This window comes from Takifugu rubripes, chromosome 15, assembly GCF_901000725.2.
Source record: "Takifugu rubripes chromosome 15, fTakRub1.2, whole genome shotgun sequence".
NCBI lineage: Eukaryota > Metazoa > Chordata > Actinopteri > Tetraodontiformes > Tetraodontidae > Takifugu > Takifugu rubripes.
This window is the reverse complement of record NC_042299.1, coordinates 6,404,134-6,421,917: the sequence shown is the minus strand read 5'-3', so window position 1 is coordinate 6,421,917 and position 17,784 is coordinate 6,404,134. Positions and strand designations below refer to the sequence as shown.

Sequence of the window (17,784 nt, the reverse complement as noted above, 5' to 3'; positions counted from 1 at the left end):
TAAATTCTAGAAAGGTGTTCAAACCACATCATTTCTTTTCCGTCTAACCGATCATGAGAACAGCGATGAGTGTAAACGTAGTCGCAGTCTGAACCTGCAGCAATAGACGCTGTAAACAGACACTGAAGGTGACAAATCCTTCACCTCCAACCCTGACAGCAGGGGTGACGGCAGGAGCGGCGGCATCACCTCATCCTGACAGTCAACTGTCACTTGTCAGTTGAGTTATAGAGCCTGGAACCAATCTGCTAATGCAGCTCAGAGGAATAAGTGGGGGTGTTGAGGGTGAGGTCTTGAGCATATGTTAATCCTCATACTGTAACAAAGCATTCTGTTTTTTGCTGTCTGGTTGATGCAAGATGTTTGTGCTTTTTGCTCATCTCAGATTAAAATTTTATTCCTCCAGTAATCAACACCTTATGATGGGTGGATTTAAAGGTATCACACACCATGTGATCAAAATTAAGGATCAATATCGGGGTCAGACTCATAGAGTCCATAGAAAACTATAATAAGAAACCTCAGAGGACCGAAGGAAGCCGGCTCCTGTCTGAGGATCAGGACTGCTGGGACAGCAAAACCCCGTTAACTGGCCTCATTAATTCTAAATTAGGCTAAACACAATAAGTAGGCTATTCCCAGAGCAGACTTCCATCCCACCATTTTCATAAACTGCCTGGTTTGTCAACACAGATAACTGACCGCTTGGAAAGAATTTCTGAACGACTCCTGACTGCCAGTGCGGAAAAAAGATTCATTTAATCCTGAATTTCCTCTGTTGACCTCCATCTATTCCAAACTCGCTGCATCTGTTCCTAACCGATGACAATGTTCATTTAATTATTTTTTTTTTGATGTACCTCCATTCTGAGCTGCTGACCTTCATATTTTCTGCAACTGCCCATGATTCATTTCCACAGATCCTGGGGATCCTGTGTTTACACCGACTCTGTAGGTTAACTAAAGGATTTATGGTAGTTGCTATTCTGTCCCCAGAGAAGCAAAAGTCTATTTTAAACCATTAAATCCAGACTCAGGGATGATCTGCTCTGGGCTCGAGTTTTGAAAAAAGCTATTATTTTTTATGACATATTTTCCTTTTCCCGGCCACCCACTTTCACAGGATTTTTAGCTGACAAAACCTCTAATATAAGCTGCCACCACCCTGTTTATTCCTTGGTTTGACCTTGTTTGAGGCTTCTGATTCCTTGAATGCATTCTCCTGCACAAGCATCCTTGAATTTAAAACACTGATCCATTCTTTGCTACCCACTTTCAAGCACTTAAGCCTCCCTCCTTCCTCATCTAGACGTTAAGTTACATCTGCTAGTCCATTCTTCAACACTAACTTCCATTTATTCATCACTAATGAGCACCACCGAGCCTCCATCCTCTCCTTGCCACTTAAATCTATCCGCTCCTCACTCCCGACCTCCACCTGCTCATTCATCTCTAAATGCCGATATCTGTCTATTGGTCTTTGACCTCCATCCTGCCAGATCCGTTCTTTACCACTGACAGCCACTCAGGTTCATCCCTCCTGCCCCGCTGCCACAATAGAACTGAGCTTCGCATCTTTGTTTTCTCATCGGAATAGAAGGATTGTGAAATTCCCTTTACGTTTTTGTAATTATTTGTGTCACAGCTGCTCTGAGTTTCATCAGGCAAAGACATTTATGGGATTTTTTTTTTTGTGAAGGTTCTCCTACTGATACTGTTTTTGCTGAAGTTACAGCACCTGGGTACACTCTGTCACTCTGCCTGCCATCCACCTCTAGTTTGAAGGAATAACTCCCCCAAAAGGCCTTTAATATGGAAGCCAGATTATTAAATTTCCTTCCTAATTGCAGAAATCACGTGATGTTGAGTCTCTGTGGATAAATTGTTTGGACAGATGTGATTGGATGTAGAATGCATTAGTCATCCTTCATTGGCTCAGTTTCCATTGGTAAATAAATCGTTTCATTGTGTTGCACTTATGCCAATGAGATAAAAGAGCGGAGCGTTCTTTCAGTGCTTCTTTCAGGGCTGGACCCTTGCCAGACTGCTTCATATTCCTGAGCATTTCTTGCTGGGGACAATTAGGAACATGGTGTCCTGGTACCTGGCCAAAGCATCCACTGATGCTGATTCACTTCAGCTGACCTCCAGCAGGAGGGAGGAACCATTACAGGGAGACGCCGAGACGAGGACCAATCGCTGACGTCCGTGCCAGTAAAACCCAGCGTAAGATTGATGGGGTCTGTGCAGCAGATGCAAGTTGTGGATCTGTTTGTGTATTCACACATGATCATTCACATTCGTCATAGCTTTGGGTAAATGCCGGTGGCTGGACCTCCTCGGAGGTCATTTCTGTATATTTAATCCACTGTGCTGTAAAACAACCTTAAATACTACACTCAAAACCCAGTAAGCTACAATATGTTGCACAATAGGTCTAGAAGGTCACTGACACTGTCAAAGGATGAACATAATGCATTTATTTATAAACTTTGAATATTACACATTTCCCTCTCGTATAAGGCAGATTATATGAACTCCAGAAAGATGATGTTACGGCAAAACATTCCAGCTCTCAACATTTACAGCAAACTCATGAAATGGATTACAATTTACTATATACTATGATGGAGAGAGATCAAAAATACTTGTTTGAATGGACAGTTTCTACTGGAAGATACAAGTCAGTTTCTATTACATTATAAATACTCCAAAATGAAAATACTCTAGTAGCGCTAAAACTTACGAAACAATCTTGTGTGCATAAATACAGCAAAAGAGTCTCAACATCCCGTCAGGTTATTGAGCTACCTACAGATGTCTTGACGTTGGAGGACAGTATTTAATGCAAATACGCTAAGTCACTTAATTCAAGGAAAAAATACTACGCATACAAATAAGCCATTTTCTACAGCCTATTTTGCAGTTTTGCACTGCCTAAGAGCACCACAACATCCATTATAGTCTAACTACATACTGGTAGTGTGTCAGAGGACATGCCAGGGAAGATCAGCGAGCCATTATTGTCTGTGTGTTGTCACCAAGTCTTAATAATTCATCACAACCATGTGTCACATCCCAGGGTGGATTTAAAGTTTAAACATGTTTTAAGTTTAAACACAGCTGAGGAAGAGAGAGAGGTCCAAAAGTCAAAGCAGGCATTTATACTTTATACAGTATACTAGAATACTAGTGTACTAGGAAGATGTGTCCACATGGCTAATCCATGTCACACTGGAGATCTAAAGGCTATTCTGCTCAGTATTCTGCCTTTTTCCTACTGTTTCTACGTGAACTACAAGCAGCAGATGTAGGTATGGGAGTTCTTTGTGCCTTATTGCTTTTCCTGTTTATTCCATAGTCTCATTCCCTGAAGTTGCACTAACAGTCGACATCAACTGTCTGCTGCGGCTCCTGGTGGCCGCGTGCCACTCCGCTGACCACAGCGCCGCTCCTCACGCCGTCGCGCGGCTCTTTCACGTCGCATTTCACCGGCCGGACGATGACGCACGGCCTCGAGGGCTCGCCGCTCGCCCCGGCGCGCGCGGGGCTGCGACTGTCGCGTTCGTATTCCTCCTGCGCGCGCTGGATCTTCCTGTTCCGGAGCTTCCTCTTGTGGAAGTGAAACGTTGCCAGGGAAACGAAGACGATCCCCACGAGCACGGCCACCAGCACGAGGAGCGCGAGGGTGGAGGAGAACGGCGGGAAGAGGCTCAGGTGCTCCGCGCAGGTGTCGTTGATGTGGGCGCCGTAACAGCGGTGCGGCGGGGGCACCGGCACCGACGGTCCAGAGGCCTCAGAGGTGGTTCTGGTTTCCATTCGGTCCATCTGTCGTAGTGCTCTCCGGGCTCAGCGCGGTGACACCGGGCCGCGCATGTGGTTTACCTGCACCACGAAGGAAGCACATGAGAGAAGAGCTTAACCAGGGAAGCAATACCCCGCCCACCTGCACTCATTAACGTGCTCAGGCACATTAAAAAGATCGATTTAGGACGATTATCTCAGTGCAAATAAAACAACCCCAGTGCGTAATGGTACCATATGAACAATGGTATCATATGAAACCGACAATGGATACTAAGCAGAAGCCGAGACAATAGATGATTCTAATTAAAGGCCTCCGTGATTTATCCCCATCTACTCTCACATTTACCCTCATCTCTTCCCGCACTGCACGCATCAGCAGCATTTTACCCAAAACACAACAACCTACCGATTGTGCCGTTAATTAACGCCGCAGGCGCTTGCGTTTGCAGTTAAGCGTAAAAAGCATTCCTTACCGGATGGTCAGTGCGCGGAACAGTCCGTGCGTGGAGAGCCGAGAGGTGCAAATGGGAAAACCGGATCACGGTGACGCATTTCATGCAATGTGATGCTGCTGAGCTCCGATCACCCAGGACGCTTTGACTGCCGCAATCCTCTCAGCCTTCAACCAGCACACACCCCCATTCAGATAGAGCACGGTAAAGCGACAGTAAATTCCTTCAGGGTTTATGTGCAGGTTGTTTTTTGTGGTTGTGATAGAAATGCGGGAGGTTTTCCCTGAAAAGCGTCCCTCCTCCGGCCATCCGCTCCTCCGCTCAACATCTGAATGAAGAGCTGCAGCTGCATTAAAGGTCCCGTATACCAGTCAGCCGGCTGCTTTTCCTTTTTTCTTCTTGTTCCTCGTCGTCGTTTTCTCCAAATCAACCATCACATTGTTTAAATTTCTCATCACCCAAGGAATCTTTGCCACTTCGTTCTTATGAATAATTCTTGAGGGTGCGGTCTCGGTTTAAATGCTTCAGGTCCTAAACCTTTATCTTATATGAGACGTCTCAGATTATGAGAGTTTTATGTCACACACAAAAGACAAATAGAGACGTCAGTCAAATTTCCCACAGAACAAAAGTAAATTAAATGAAAATAATTCATCTTGTATTACCCTAGTTTATCACACGAAATCTAATTTTTAGGTCTTTTAAACCTTATATGGCCCCTTTTGGATTTGTAAATCCTCCTATTTTTTAAACTAATTCAGGGAGCGTCGTGAATTCTTACCTGAATGATCACAAAAGTCTGCTGTTGGACTGAGGAAAACTGTGTTAAGCACTCATTTACTCATTAAAATTGAATAATATATCGTGCAGGCTCTTGCGTTTGGCAAGAACGATTATATCTTTTATTTAAAATGTTTGTGTTAAAAAAATACCCAAAACATTAATTTAGACCATTTAAGTAGTTCATCTCCTTCCAGACAAGAAGATGCAGGCTGGGTGACAAGAACTCCAAATATAGACCATTGAAGGAGAATGAAGGATACTTTAACCATGAGGCCAGACCTGACCTACAAGGCTCCAAACACCGCCGAGACACCTGAACGTGATCTACGTTTGCCTAAGAGAGATGGGATTTAAATGAATACAATTAATGTAATAAAGAAATTCTTGTCAAAGGCCAACTGCTGTTCCCTTAGCTTCCCTGAAGGATTCTCTTCATCTCCAGCTACTCCTGGGTAGCACATCTGTGCATGTGGCTGCAGAAAGGTTGGCTTGGTCTCCCAGCACAGCGTCTAGAACATTACGGAAATAAAGCAGCGGCTACACAAGGAGAGCTTGACAGGACATGCATGTATGCATGTACTTCTCAAGGCCTCACAATTCCCTTCTGGGCCATGCCCTTCCACACATGGAGTCAAAAACTTCTCATTTCCATTTGAAATGCTTCAGTCAAGCGTGGCTTCTCCCTGAGGTTTGTTTTGACAACAACTCTTTAGCGGAGAACGTTTTGATGCATCGGAATTCCCCCTAAATATTTCCATATTTGAACCCACGTTGTTTGCTGTGAGGTTTAAAAGTTCACAGGTACAATAATAGTTTCATGCTTTTGATGCTGTCAATGTTATCTCCATATTCATACGTTTTCACAGCGGTTCTGTAGATTGCCATCCTGTCACTTGTGTAAAACACCCTACATAGAGCACCGACTAACCAAAACAAAAGGAGCTGTTTCACCAGATAAAAATCTCTATGATTTGTCTCCCACAGCCCTCCTGATTCTCATGGTAATTTCCCCATCCCGCTCATGGATGGGCTTCATCACCGGCTGGGTCCCATGAAAAATGGATGCCCTTGGAGGAAGTGCAGGTCCCTGGGTGATGAACTGTAGATGAGTGCATGTTGAAAGATTCATACAACTATTCATGCACAGTTTAAGGCTTGGCATATGTTAGAGAGTTTAATGGAGAGTGATTATTGTGCCAAATATTCATGAGAGACCCCCCTTTCCCTTTAGCCTGGCTGGTCAAACTGACCCACATTACAACATAGACAGTCAGAGAGGGCAGCTGTCATCTTTCATAACTTGTAAAATCCATGAAACGGAATGTAATGTTGTAAGAAGGAGATTTTGATACATGCCTACATGAATGTGCTCTAATTTATTCCCCTGCCTCCAGAGCCTTTTGTGTACCTTTGCTGTCACAGGGTGACAAACCGTCCAATTGGAAATAACGGTGCGCACCATCCATCTTTGACAGGCCTCTGTGGCTTTGTACTTGACTGTAGTTGTATGAGGAATGGCAAAAAGGGAGAAGTTGAAACCCCAATCCAATTTCACACCTCTGCACCCTGTAAACTACCTGCACGACACCGAACTGCAGCTGCATTACTGGTGCTTTGTTGTTGCTGTCTGCTGAGGCTGGAGACAGTGCTGAGGAGAGGAAGAGGAAAACTCTGGTCCCTTTAGATCTACTGGAGAACAATATCCTGTAAAAATATCTCATCCTCTGAGAGTTTGATTTATGATATCACCAGCAAAAATCAATGCTTAAACAATCCCATTGTTATGGCTCCATATGATTAAAACAATTTTTGGTAGGAGTAGTTTTCGTAACTTGACATTTAAACAAAACTATTAATTTATCATATTCATATGTATTTAAACAGTAAAACACATTTGATAGTAAATTGTCATCAATTTGTTCTGAAGGAAACTGGAGGATAGAATTGCAGGGTCTTATTACTTTCTCATCACTGTCAGTTTCATTCTAACCCCAAAACTAAGACAGGAAGTATACTTTCCTCTTTCTGATTGACACTGTTCATTATGTGGTAGATAATTATTGAGTCACATGGCCAGAGGAACTGTAATGAGGTGTGTGTATGTGTGTGTGTGTGCGCGCGTGTGTGTGTGTGTGTGTGTAGAGAGAGAGGCATTGTGCATCTCCAACTGATATCTTGAAAGCTGCAGGCCATCTCCGTTCAGGAGAATCCTCTCGACATTCCCTCCACGCTCACACATTTGCTGAGAGTCTCTGTCAGCAGAATTTTAAATGAATCGCACAAAAGCCGATTTATCATGCGTGCACTCGTGCATGCACTCATATACAGGTGTGCATGTGTGCATGCGTGCCCCAAACTGTCACCTCCATCTTTGCTGTTGTGCACCACAGCATTGTCTAAAATCAGGTAAGTAGGTGGGAAACATCTCTCCTAAATTGATTAATGTCTTTCTTTCTTAATGGTTATGGTGTTGCACCACCATGCGCGCATTTATTCCAGGAGACCTTTGCATTTCTGTACGTAAAGTGAAGCTGCATATTTAGAAGGCTCTTCTTGGATTGTGGTGGATGGTACTGTAGCAGAGTCAGAGATGCAGATGAAATATGCAATGAAAACAGCAACCATTGATTAGAATATGATCCTCAGACTGTGCTGAAGTGCTCCATTAGTGAACCCACTCACCCACACCTGTTTGTAGTCTGAACGCATCCATCCTGAATTTGTGGTCTGGCTCACTTGAAGCTAAACTGAGAAGAAGCTACTGAGGAAAACGCTGAACCGGTGCAGGTGAGAGCTGCCGTTGCAGCTGGGTCAGTGAGGTGCTGATTAGACAGTTGAAACGTGCAGCTCAAATATGCTGCAAACAATCACCATGGAAACAAATTAATAAATAACAAAAGGAAGTTGCAGTTTTATAGATGTGTTTTAAAGGAGGAGCCCTGTCTTTACTCTCCTGACACTGTTCCAAATATGTTATTACACTACTCAGCTTCCTTTTTAGATTTTCTGGAAAGACTCTGCTGTGGTGTCATGTCACTGCAGGAAGGTTCCAGGTTTAAATTTTTCCAGGGCCAGGGACTCTTCTGCATATTTTCCCACATATCTGCTTAGGTTCTCGCCTTCAGTTCAGCTAGTGGCTCTAAATCAGGCATGGGCAAACTACGGCCCGGGGGCCACACGCGGCCCGTTAAACGTTTTAATCCGGCCTGCCAAAGATTTTATGACTTCATATAAAAGGATTGTGACAAAAACATATTGTGAAGCCTGAATAATGTCAAACCATGTTTAAAAAATTGCATCACGACCTTTTAAATAGCCTCTATGGATCATTTCTGCTCCATTCTGATAACCGAACATTTACGAAATCCGTCTCATGTCATTAGCTCTCGGTCTGCTTATATGAGATTACAAATCAGGGCCGACTCCTGGGGCTTCCAGCCTTGATGTTAGTGCTGTTCTATCGTGAGCTCAGTTCACTGGACTTTCCACCACATACCGATGCCCTTTTATGCGTCTCGTTCCAGTCAAATGATTTACTATTTTTACTTTATTTTTTCAGTTGTTAAGCTTGATTTCTGCAACACTCAGCTAAACTCTTTGCTTATTTAGAAATCTCTGCCTGTAAATAACCAAGAGTAGAAATAACCAAGAAACTCAGACTGGTCATAGCCAATTTACTCAGCTTTACATAAGTGAGACAAAACTCTAGTTATTAATAATTCAAAGATTGCGTTTTTTCAGCTGTCATTTTAAAAAAAAAAGAAAAAAAGTTGTGTTTTCTACAACAGTCCATGTACCATGTACCACCCTATTTCCCTTTTATTATTATTATGAGAATTATTATGGTCTTATTGGCCCGCTTTTCCTTCAGAACGCTCTTGAAGACTCAGCTCGCCTAAACGGTCCTGTCCTAACAGAACTTTTACCTCCTCTCTCCTCCTCTCCTCTTTACTCCCTGCATCTGTTAAATGACTAAAATGTAATTGTTTTGTTTATTGGATCTCAAAAATGTATTAAATAGTTGATCTTCATGCCACCTCCAGAACTTCTCTGACGACTCCGCTGCTGTCGGCCTCATCACTGATGGGGATGATACGGAGTACAGAGGACTTATTCAGGACTTTGTGGACTGGAGCCTGCGGAACAACCTCCAGATCAACGCTGGCAAAACCAAGGAGCTGGTGGTGGATTTCCGCAGGCGTAACAACCCCCCGCCTGCACCAGTGAACATCCTGGGAACGGACGATGACGTTCAAGATTTCAAGATTCAAGATTCAAGAGTACTTTATTGATCCCTTTAGGGGGTGTCCACCAGGGAAATTAGCATCTCCAAAGATCTACAGCATCTACAAAATTTCCCACCACCATTTCACCCCATCAAACCTATTAAAGATAATAAAAATATAATAAAATAAGAAATAAAATAGAATAAATTAAAAATAGAATATGAATATAAATATAAAACTATAAAAATGTTCCAGTTCTCCTGTTGCCCCCCCCCGTGAGGAGTTGAACAGCCTGATGGCTCGGGGGATGAATGAGTTCCCCAGTCTGTTGGTCCTGTACTTGGGGAGGCGCAGCCTCTGGCTGATCAGGCTTCTCTGGCTGTGGATGACAGTGTGCAGAGGGTGGCGGTCATTGTCCATGATGCTCCGCAGCTTGTCAATAGTTCTCCTCTCTGCCACTGTCGCCAGAGGTTTCAGTTTCATCCCCACCACCGAGCTGGCCCGCCTGATCAGCTTCTCCAGCCTGGAGAGGTCCGCTTTTGTCGCACTCCCCCCCCAGCACACCACAGCGTAGGACAGGACGCTGGCGACCACAGACTGATAGAACATCCAGAGGAGTTTCCTGCAGATGTTGAAATAGGACGTTGTGAAGTCCTATGATTACCTGGGTGTTCACTTAAACAATAACCTGGACTGGACACACAACACAGAAACCCTTGTCAAGAAGGGCAATAGCAGACTGTTCCTGTTCAGGAGGCTGAAGTCTTTTGGAGTGCAGGAACCACTCCTCGGAGGACTCGGTGGAGGTGGTGGGAAACGGGAGGTTGATGGCTAAGCTGTCATCCATGTTGAACAACACATCCCACCCCCTACAGGACACCCTGACAGCACTGGGCAGCTCCTTCACTGAGTGGCTGCTCCACCCTCGCTGTGTGAAGGAGAGGTATTGCAGATCTTTCCTGCCAGCTGCTGTCAGACTGCACAATAAACATAATGCCTGCTAGCACAATCTGAATATTACATATTCTGATATGTATATTGTATTCACCCTCTGTACTATGTACAGGTATACAGGGGCCGAGTATCCATTTATCTGGATTACTGTAAATATACATCCTCTTTGTGTATGTATATGTATATATTTATATAATCATGGCTGCACAAGAACAGGCCCTGAGCACCAGAGCAATAGAGGCCAGGGTCTACCATACCAGACAAGACCCCAGGTGCAGACTGTGTGGAGATGCCCCTGAGACAGTCCAGCACATCACAGCAGGGTGCAAGATGTTAGCAGGCAAGGCATGGAGCGGGCATAACCAGGTGGCTGGCATAATGTACAGGAACATCTGCACTGAGTATGGACTGGAGGTCCCAGAAACCAGGTGGGAGACACCCCCGAAAGTGGTGGAGAACGAGCAGGCCAAGATCCTGTGGGACTTCCAGATCCAGACTGACAAGATGGTGGTGGCCAACCAGCCTGACATAGTGGTGGTGGATAAACACCGGAAGACAGTAGTGGTGATAGATGTAGCAATCCCAAGTGATAGCAGCATCAGGAAGAAGGAACACGAGAAGCTGGAGAAGTACCAAGGGCTGAAGGAGGAGATGGAGAGAATGTGGGGCATGAAGACAACAGTGGTCCCAGTGATTGGGACACTAGGGGTAGTAACACCCAAGATGAGTAGATGGCTCCAACAGATACCAGGAACCACACCAGAGATCTCTATCCAGAAGAGCGCAGTCCTAGGAACAGCTAAGATCCTGTGCAGAACTTTCAGACTCCCAGGCCTCTGGTAGAGGACCCAAGTCTGAAGGAAGGAGGCACCGCCCAGGAGGGCGAGGAAGAGATTTTTATTATTTTTTTATTTTTTTTATATTTGTATATTCCGAATTCTATTCTATTCTATTTTATTTTTATCTTAATTGTTTCTGCGTGCTCTTGCTGTTGTTGCGCTGTAAATTTCCCCGTCTGGGACAATAAAGGACCTGAATCTGAATCTGAATTAGGTGAAAAATTGCAAATGCAAAAGGTGACATATCTAAATTTCTGGAACAAAGGCTTTAAGGAAATTTACTTTCTAAATTTACCTTGACTAAAATCTCTCAAATTTTATAACACTAAAACATTCGCATCAAGGCGTCTAAATAAATTGTTCAAACTGAAATAACTTCCAGCTGGAAAGAACATTTAAAAATATTACAGACAAACCACATGTACAGTCATTGTTCTATTGATATTTTCTTGAGCTGGCGGATTTTACATCACCAGCAGTTCACCTTGGTCACCTGCCTTCAGGCAGCATGAACATGATATGGGCCCTGCTACAGCATTTGCACGCGGGTTCATGTGATTAAACCCACACCATGCACAGAAGTGATCACACCCCCATGTTGATGAACAATTCTGTTCCTTAGCAACTGGGCCCCTCTGTGCAGGATCTGTGTGTTTCCTGTGAGTCTGCGTGGGAATCCATCGGGTGCGCCACTTCCCTCCCACAGTCCACAGACATGCAGTTCAGCCTGGGGTGATCACTTGAAATTACCCTTGTGTATAAATGTGAGTGTGAGTAGGTGGTCTGATAGGATGGGCTGTGTGTGTGTGTGTGAGTGTGTGTGTGTGTGTGTGTGTGTGTGATTTTTGCAAGTGGAGGCATAAAGTTCACTCAGATTCTGAATTAAATGGTTTATTTTTCTGGTTTTCGAACACATGTCTTCTTAAAATGTAACAAAGTACATTTATTCAAGTACTCTTTCCTGAGTGCTTCTGATCTCTGCTACTTTACACTCATTAAATATTGGGTGAATATGAAATCTGTCTCGTCCAGGCCTAGCAGGATTTTCAGAGGGGCTGTACTCTTAAAGGGAGTCTTTATAATTGTTCTCCTGTCTGATAACCAACCATATGAACATGCCAAGTTGAGCTCATGATCCAGACGCTCGGTTGGTTGATTGATCAGTATCACCTGTTCTGAAACAAACTTGTTTGTTTCCTGTTCTCTCTTTAATAGTCGCTCCATCTGCTTGTCCTGTACTTTTTGTACTGTTGTTGATGCCACCTTCTTTTGTCTTGAGCTTGAAGGCTTTACTACTCTTGGTAGGCTGCTATAGGTCCCACTCTTTCTCCCTCCTGCTACTATCAATTATCTTAACAGCAGCCGGGAGCCTCCTGTAAGCATGTTGCTCTATTTTCTGACAGCAAACCTTTCTGCTGTTACTTTATGACCTCTTGGAGCATTATCACGCTGCACTGGTAATCTCTATTCTACTCCAGGCTTTGCTCTGCTGTCCAATTTGTATCTTAGACATTTTCTGGTGACAATGAAGTATTTTTATGGTCGTGCTGATGTCATCACATCTCTGTTTGTCCCTCATCTCCTGGGGCAGAGCTTACAGGAAAATGAATTATACAACACAAAGGACAGGGTGGATGTTTTGCAGTCAATATGAGGCCAATTTGCCTGGACAGGACTTGGCTGGTGCTTCCAAATAACTTTACAACTGCAGGGATGGGCTGCCAGCATCTTTTAACAATAATGTTTTCCTACTTTCTTTCCATCTTGTTAATTATTTACAATGTCTTGACGGTTGTGGGGTCATGTGACATTTCAAGCTTTCCCTGATTGGCATAAAGGCCCCCAAAAAACATGGCGGGGAATCATCATTATTCATATTCAAAGCTCTGTGGTCGTATAAGCGCACGCCATGTGAATACACTGGTGAGGCTTAAATCATTCATTGATTTAAGTGAACAGCTCAGGCAGAAATACATTAGACAGGCAGCACTTGTGCATGCAGCTGAAGGCCTTGAGCTTCCCACAGGGACGGTCAGGAGGAGCCAATTATATTGCACTTCCTTGTTTGTTTGAGCAGAACACCTAAATACACCAGTTGTGTCAGATTTTATCAATATTAGAATGAATAACTAGTTAATAGCCATGTCTCTTGCCTTTGTAATGACCCATAATATCACGACAAATTAAATCATATTTAATTATATATTTTATTTCAAAACTGAACTTAAAAATAATCAGCTAAACACAAGTCCATGCCATGGTTGGCGTAGTAATTTTTCCCTTGATAAGGTATTTTATTGAAATAACAGCAAGTTATAGACAGATTTTCTGTAATTGTTTTGCCTGAAATCAAAACTTTTATTCTGAAGGACACGAATATGTGCTTTTATTTAATAGTCTGCTGCCGGCGGATATGACGTGTGTCTGTCACGCTTAGCTTTGATTCAGATAAAACTTTCGCTTTACTCTGCAACTTTAATGGCAACCTTTTTCGGAGAGGTTTTGTCGGTTTTTTCTCGGGCTGTTGAGGAAGATGAAGATGATCTCAGTGATAACGAAGAAGATGAACAAATCCGAAGAGAACTGGAAGAAAAGAGGTAAAAAAAAAAGCACGGATAGCAACGAAGACAGCCAGGATTACTAAAACGTGGGCTATTTAATTAAATGCTATAGGTTCTAACTTTGTTTATCCTCATCTTGATCTTTAATTGTAGCGGTAACGTCACGCCACGCATTGGTGTATTGATGCTTGCTGGGGCTTTTGCGTTAGCTAGCTAACGTGACACATGATAATAAGCTTTAAAGTCAATCTGGTAACGTGTAATTGCACGAGTCACTATTTTTTTTTAGTAATAAAACACAAATCATAATAGTAAAAGGTATTTTCTTATTTAGTTTTTAAATTAAAGTAGAAAAGCTGGGTAATTTTAATTCTAATTGCGTTTTATTTGGTTCTACGGCGATCCTCAGTGCCCAAACTTCATTGGTTTTAATGTGCGCAATTTTAAAACGAGGAAGTTCCTACTATAAACCTCAGGATAGATTTAAAAAAAAAAAAAAAAACTTATAATGTTTCTATACAAAATTGATAGTATTGTAGTACTAAACTACTGGCCAAATGTACGACATACTTTGAAATTTTAAAAATTCAGTCACGAGTACACATGAAGAGAGTGAATACTACAGCAAATGCACACTACAGTACTTGCAAGGATGGACGTTTATTAATGAGATAAAATAAATGTCATCCTAAATAAGTAAATTATATGTATGTGTGTATGCCTGTATGTATATATGTTTATACCACAACAAATCAGTTTATAGCTACTATGCTAAGTATGTGTATGAATGCATTAGCATAAAATATTGTTCCACATTATTTTAGTATTTCAATTGCCATATTCCATATTTATACAATTGTAACTCTTGGCCTTCTTCATTAGGGTCGTGCATCTGCACTGGAACCCCGAAGTAACCGAGTGTCTGAAATCTGGAAACAAATTAAAGTGTTCAGACTTCATCCTCGCTGTGGGACCCAACGCTGCTCGTAAGTTGCTCCAGGCTGAGCCAGCTTCCACAGTCACCTTGTTTGTTTGTTTTTGTTTTCTTTCAGCTGTTCACAAGTATCAAAAATTGAAAGATCTCATTAGGTTTTTTAACAACAGTGTTTTTACCAGCATCAAATATTATACTTTACCCACAATAAGTAAAATAAATATTGAGAATCATAACATCCCAGCCAAATTTATGCACCAACACTCTGGTGTCAGGCAACCTATTTTGAGAACTGAAAAGCAATAAATACAATAGACATGTTCTTAACCGTCCACCCAGGGTTTTTGTCTGTGCACGCTCTCACCTCTGCAAACTGGGACACAGTTGGACATTCATCATTGTGGAATGAGAGGAACCAGACTACCACTGGACAAACATCTGTGGAGCCAGCATGCGTTTTCCACAGACAGAAGGACAACCCCTCCGTGAGTGACACAGAATGGTGATATACAGGACTGCAGTAATCTCCAGGTCAAGGATGGTCATTCTGAGTGTATCATTTCATAAAACTTTAGTGAGTGGTAAAACAGCAGTGAAAGTATCTCTCGTTCTTAGGCAGTCAGTGAAGGTGATATTCTAGTTATAAACTCATCCATCCTGTCATCAGAACAGTCAAACCTATATGAGCACTTCTTTAATGAGCCATTTATTTTCTTTTGTGTGCAGGTTTTGATTTGTCAGGTGACTTGCTACATTGCTGAAGACCAGCTCTTTCAGTGGACAGAAAAGGTAGATTATATAAAAAATCAAATGAATATTTGTTCAAGTTGTTTGATGTGATATTGTGCACTTTAATATGAGCTGACAGTGGATCCAATTCTACCTTGCTGGCTGACTTTACTCCTTGGTCTGATGCAGGTATTTGACTGTCTGCAGCACAGACAACTTAACGTCACTGTGCTGTCAGACAGCTCTGTGGCTGAATACAAGGCAGCAGACTATCTGCACTGTAGCTCTGCTCCCTTCCTACGTTCTCTTCATAGCAGCACTTACAATGGAAAGTCTGTCTGCCCGTCACTGGAGCAGCCCAATATATTCACAGGTCTTCCAGCTGCCGGTAATGATTGTGCATGTAAGAATTTCTCTAATGCATACATCAAAACTAGCTTTGTGACATGTCCTTTGTGTTATTTTTGTTAGTATTGAGCCACTGTGAGGTGCACCGTATTCCTGCAGTTGTTTACCAGTGTTACAGCGACGTCCTTGGTGCAGACTCTGTGACCATGGAGACATACAACCCTGTGCTCACAAGTCTTGGCAAGTCCATACAGGTGAGCAGCTTTTAATATCTATGAAAACTTTAGAAAGGTCAGCGCAGCCATAAAAATGATGCTCTGCTCACAAAGTTCGTCAAGCTTTATTTAAAGTGTATGCAGGAAATTGGATCTTAGGTTTTCAACCACAGAGAGGCTTGAAATGTACTTTTAAGCCCTTGCCAAAATGGCTTAGAAAATGCTGATGAAGCAAATAGTAGTGGCATCTTTATATATGTAAGGTCTCTGGTTGTACCCAATGTATTTACATTTGTTTTTGAGTCTTGGCCAATGATTCTGTAGCAGAAGCCAGTTGGCAACAGAGCAAATTTATACTACATATGATCCAAAATTGAGCAGTATATTCACCTTTCTCCTTTCATGCAGGCTGGTAAGAAGGAATAAAGAAGAACTTAAAATTTCTGCAAGATCTTCTAACTTCCAACATTTTAATCTCCTGGGTTTTTATTTTCAGTTGGACCCAGCTCCCAGCACGGATGTCCTGCGCAAGTTTTCCAGAACCTCCAACATTCAGAGTAATCTTTATATCTGAACATTCCCATCTTGCATGCAGTGCAGGATAATTAGTATTTCACTCTGGTAAAATATTAACATTTTTAAAATAAATAAGATTTAAAAAAATATACAAATGGCATGAGTTTTTTTTGTCTGCAGCCAGTCTGGTAAATTCTACTTTCCCTGAAACTTTGGCTATTTTATAGTAACTAATTCCATCCAGTCCTTCCCTCTTCTTCGACATTTCTTCCAGGTAAATCCTAAAGTGCGCTGCCCCCCCCCAAAAAAAAACCTCACCTGGGAAGTGAGGAGATATCTTGATTAGATGCCTGTGCCACCTCATCTGGCTCTCTTATGAGGCAGAGGAGCAGTAGTTCTCCTTTGAGTTCCTCCTCGGTGATTACGCTTCTTTCCCATTTCTAAAGGAGAGCCTGCACACCTAGCAAAGGCATCTTAATTACCAATGTTCTTGTTCTCAGTCATTACTCTTAGTTGGACTATAGTTGGGCTATAGTTAGATTAGTTCCTGTTTTACCAACCTTGCACCAATAAATCTGCATTGCTGCGATGCTGCACGGATCTGCCTGTCCATCTCCCACATTCTTCCCTCACTCGTGACTACCAACCAGCTGCTACACCAGCAAAAGCAACAAGTCAGCATGTCAATAGCAATAGTTGCCTTTGTTCTGCTCTTATTTGCTGTAAATTTTCCAACAGTGTAATTATTTTTAGTTACAGATTAATACCTTGTAATAAAGAACAATGGTAATGGTAGATCATTCTGTAGGGGACTGGCCTGAGAAGCGGAGGGTTCTCTGTTAAAGTCCCAGTGTGGATAAACCTTGGGAGGTGTTCTGGTAGCAGGGAGGCAGTGCCTTCAAAGCTCTGCTGAGGTACCCGTGAGCAAGATACTAAACCCCAAATACTTTCATAGGCCCGTGGATGAGCTGGCAACTCATTCAGGGTGGACCTGCCTTCACCTGTGTGCATAAGCAGCTGGAATAAGCTCCAGCATCCTCCCCATAACCCTAAAAGGGTCAAGAAAAAAAATACCAATCACAACAGTGTTGAGGAAAATTTCTCTCAATTTGTTTCAAGCAAGGTCTTGGTTTGTCTTGAAGTTTGTTTAAGTTTAACGGACTGTTCATCCTAGTCTCTTCACCTTGTGAACTGGGACACCGCTTTCCTTGTGATGAGTTTGCGGTGAGGTTGGTATTTCACATTTAAGTTCCCTAAAGAGTTAAGCCAAAAGTGTAATCTTGAGCATTGACCATTTTTAGTCGAATTATACCATGTGTATTGTTTGGCATTGGGATTCTCATCAGTCAATTAAATTTCCTTTAGAAATACATTCAGTGAATTTGTGCCCAAGGAAAACAATCTATCCAGGTCAGGGACT

The 17,784-nt window shown here is 42.6% G+C and overlaps 1 protein-coding gene across 1 annotated transcript; it reads left to right on the top strand.

Moving 5' to 3' along the window:
• The first annotated feature begins 13,449 nt into the window (after positions 1–13,449).
• On the top strand, positions 13,450–16,515 carry psmg1 (proteasome (prosome, macropain) assembly chaperone 1). Its single transcript, XM_003978954.3, has 7 exons — positions 13,450–13,658; positions 14,505–14,608; positions 14,896–15,041; positions 15,283–15,345; positions 15,475–15,673; positions 15,757–15,887; positions 16,345–16,515. The coding sequence occupies exons 1-7, from the start codon at positions 13,540–13,542 to the stop codon at positions 16,420–16,422; spliced, it is 840 nt and encodes a 279-aa protein (XP_003979003.1). The 5' UTR covers positions 13,450–13,539; the 3' UTR covers positions 16,423–16,515.
• The last annotated feature ends 1,269 nt before the right edge of the window (positions 16,516–17,784 follow it).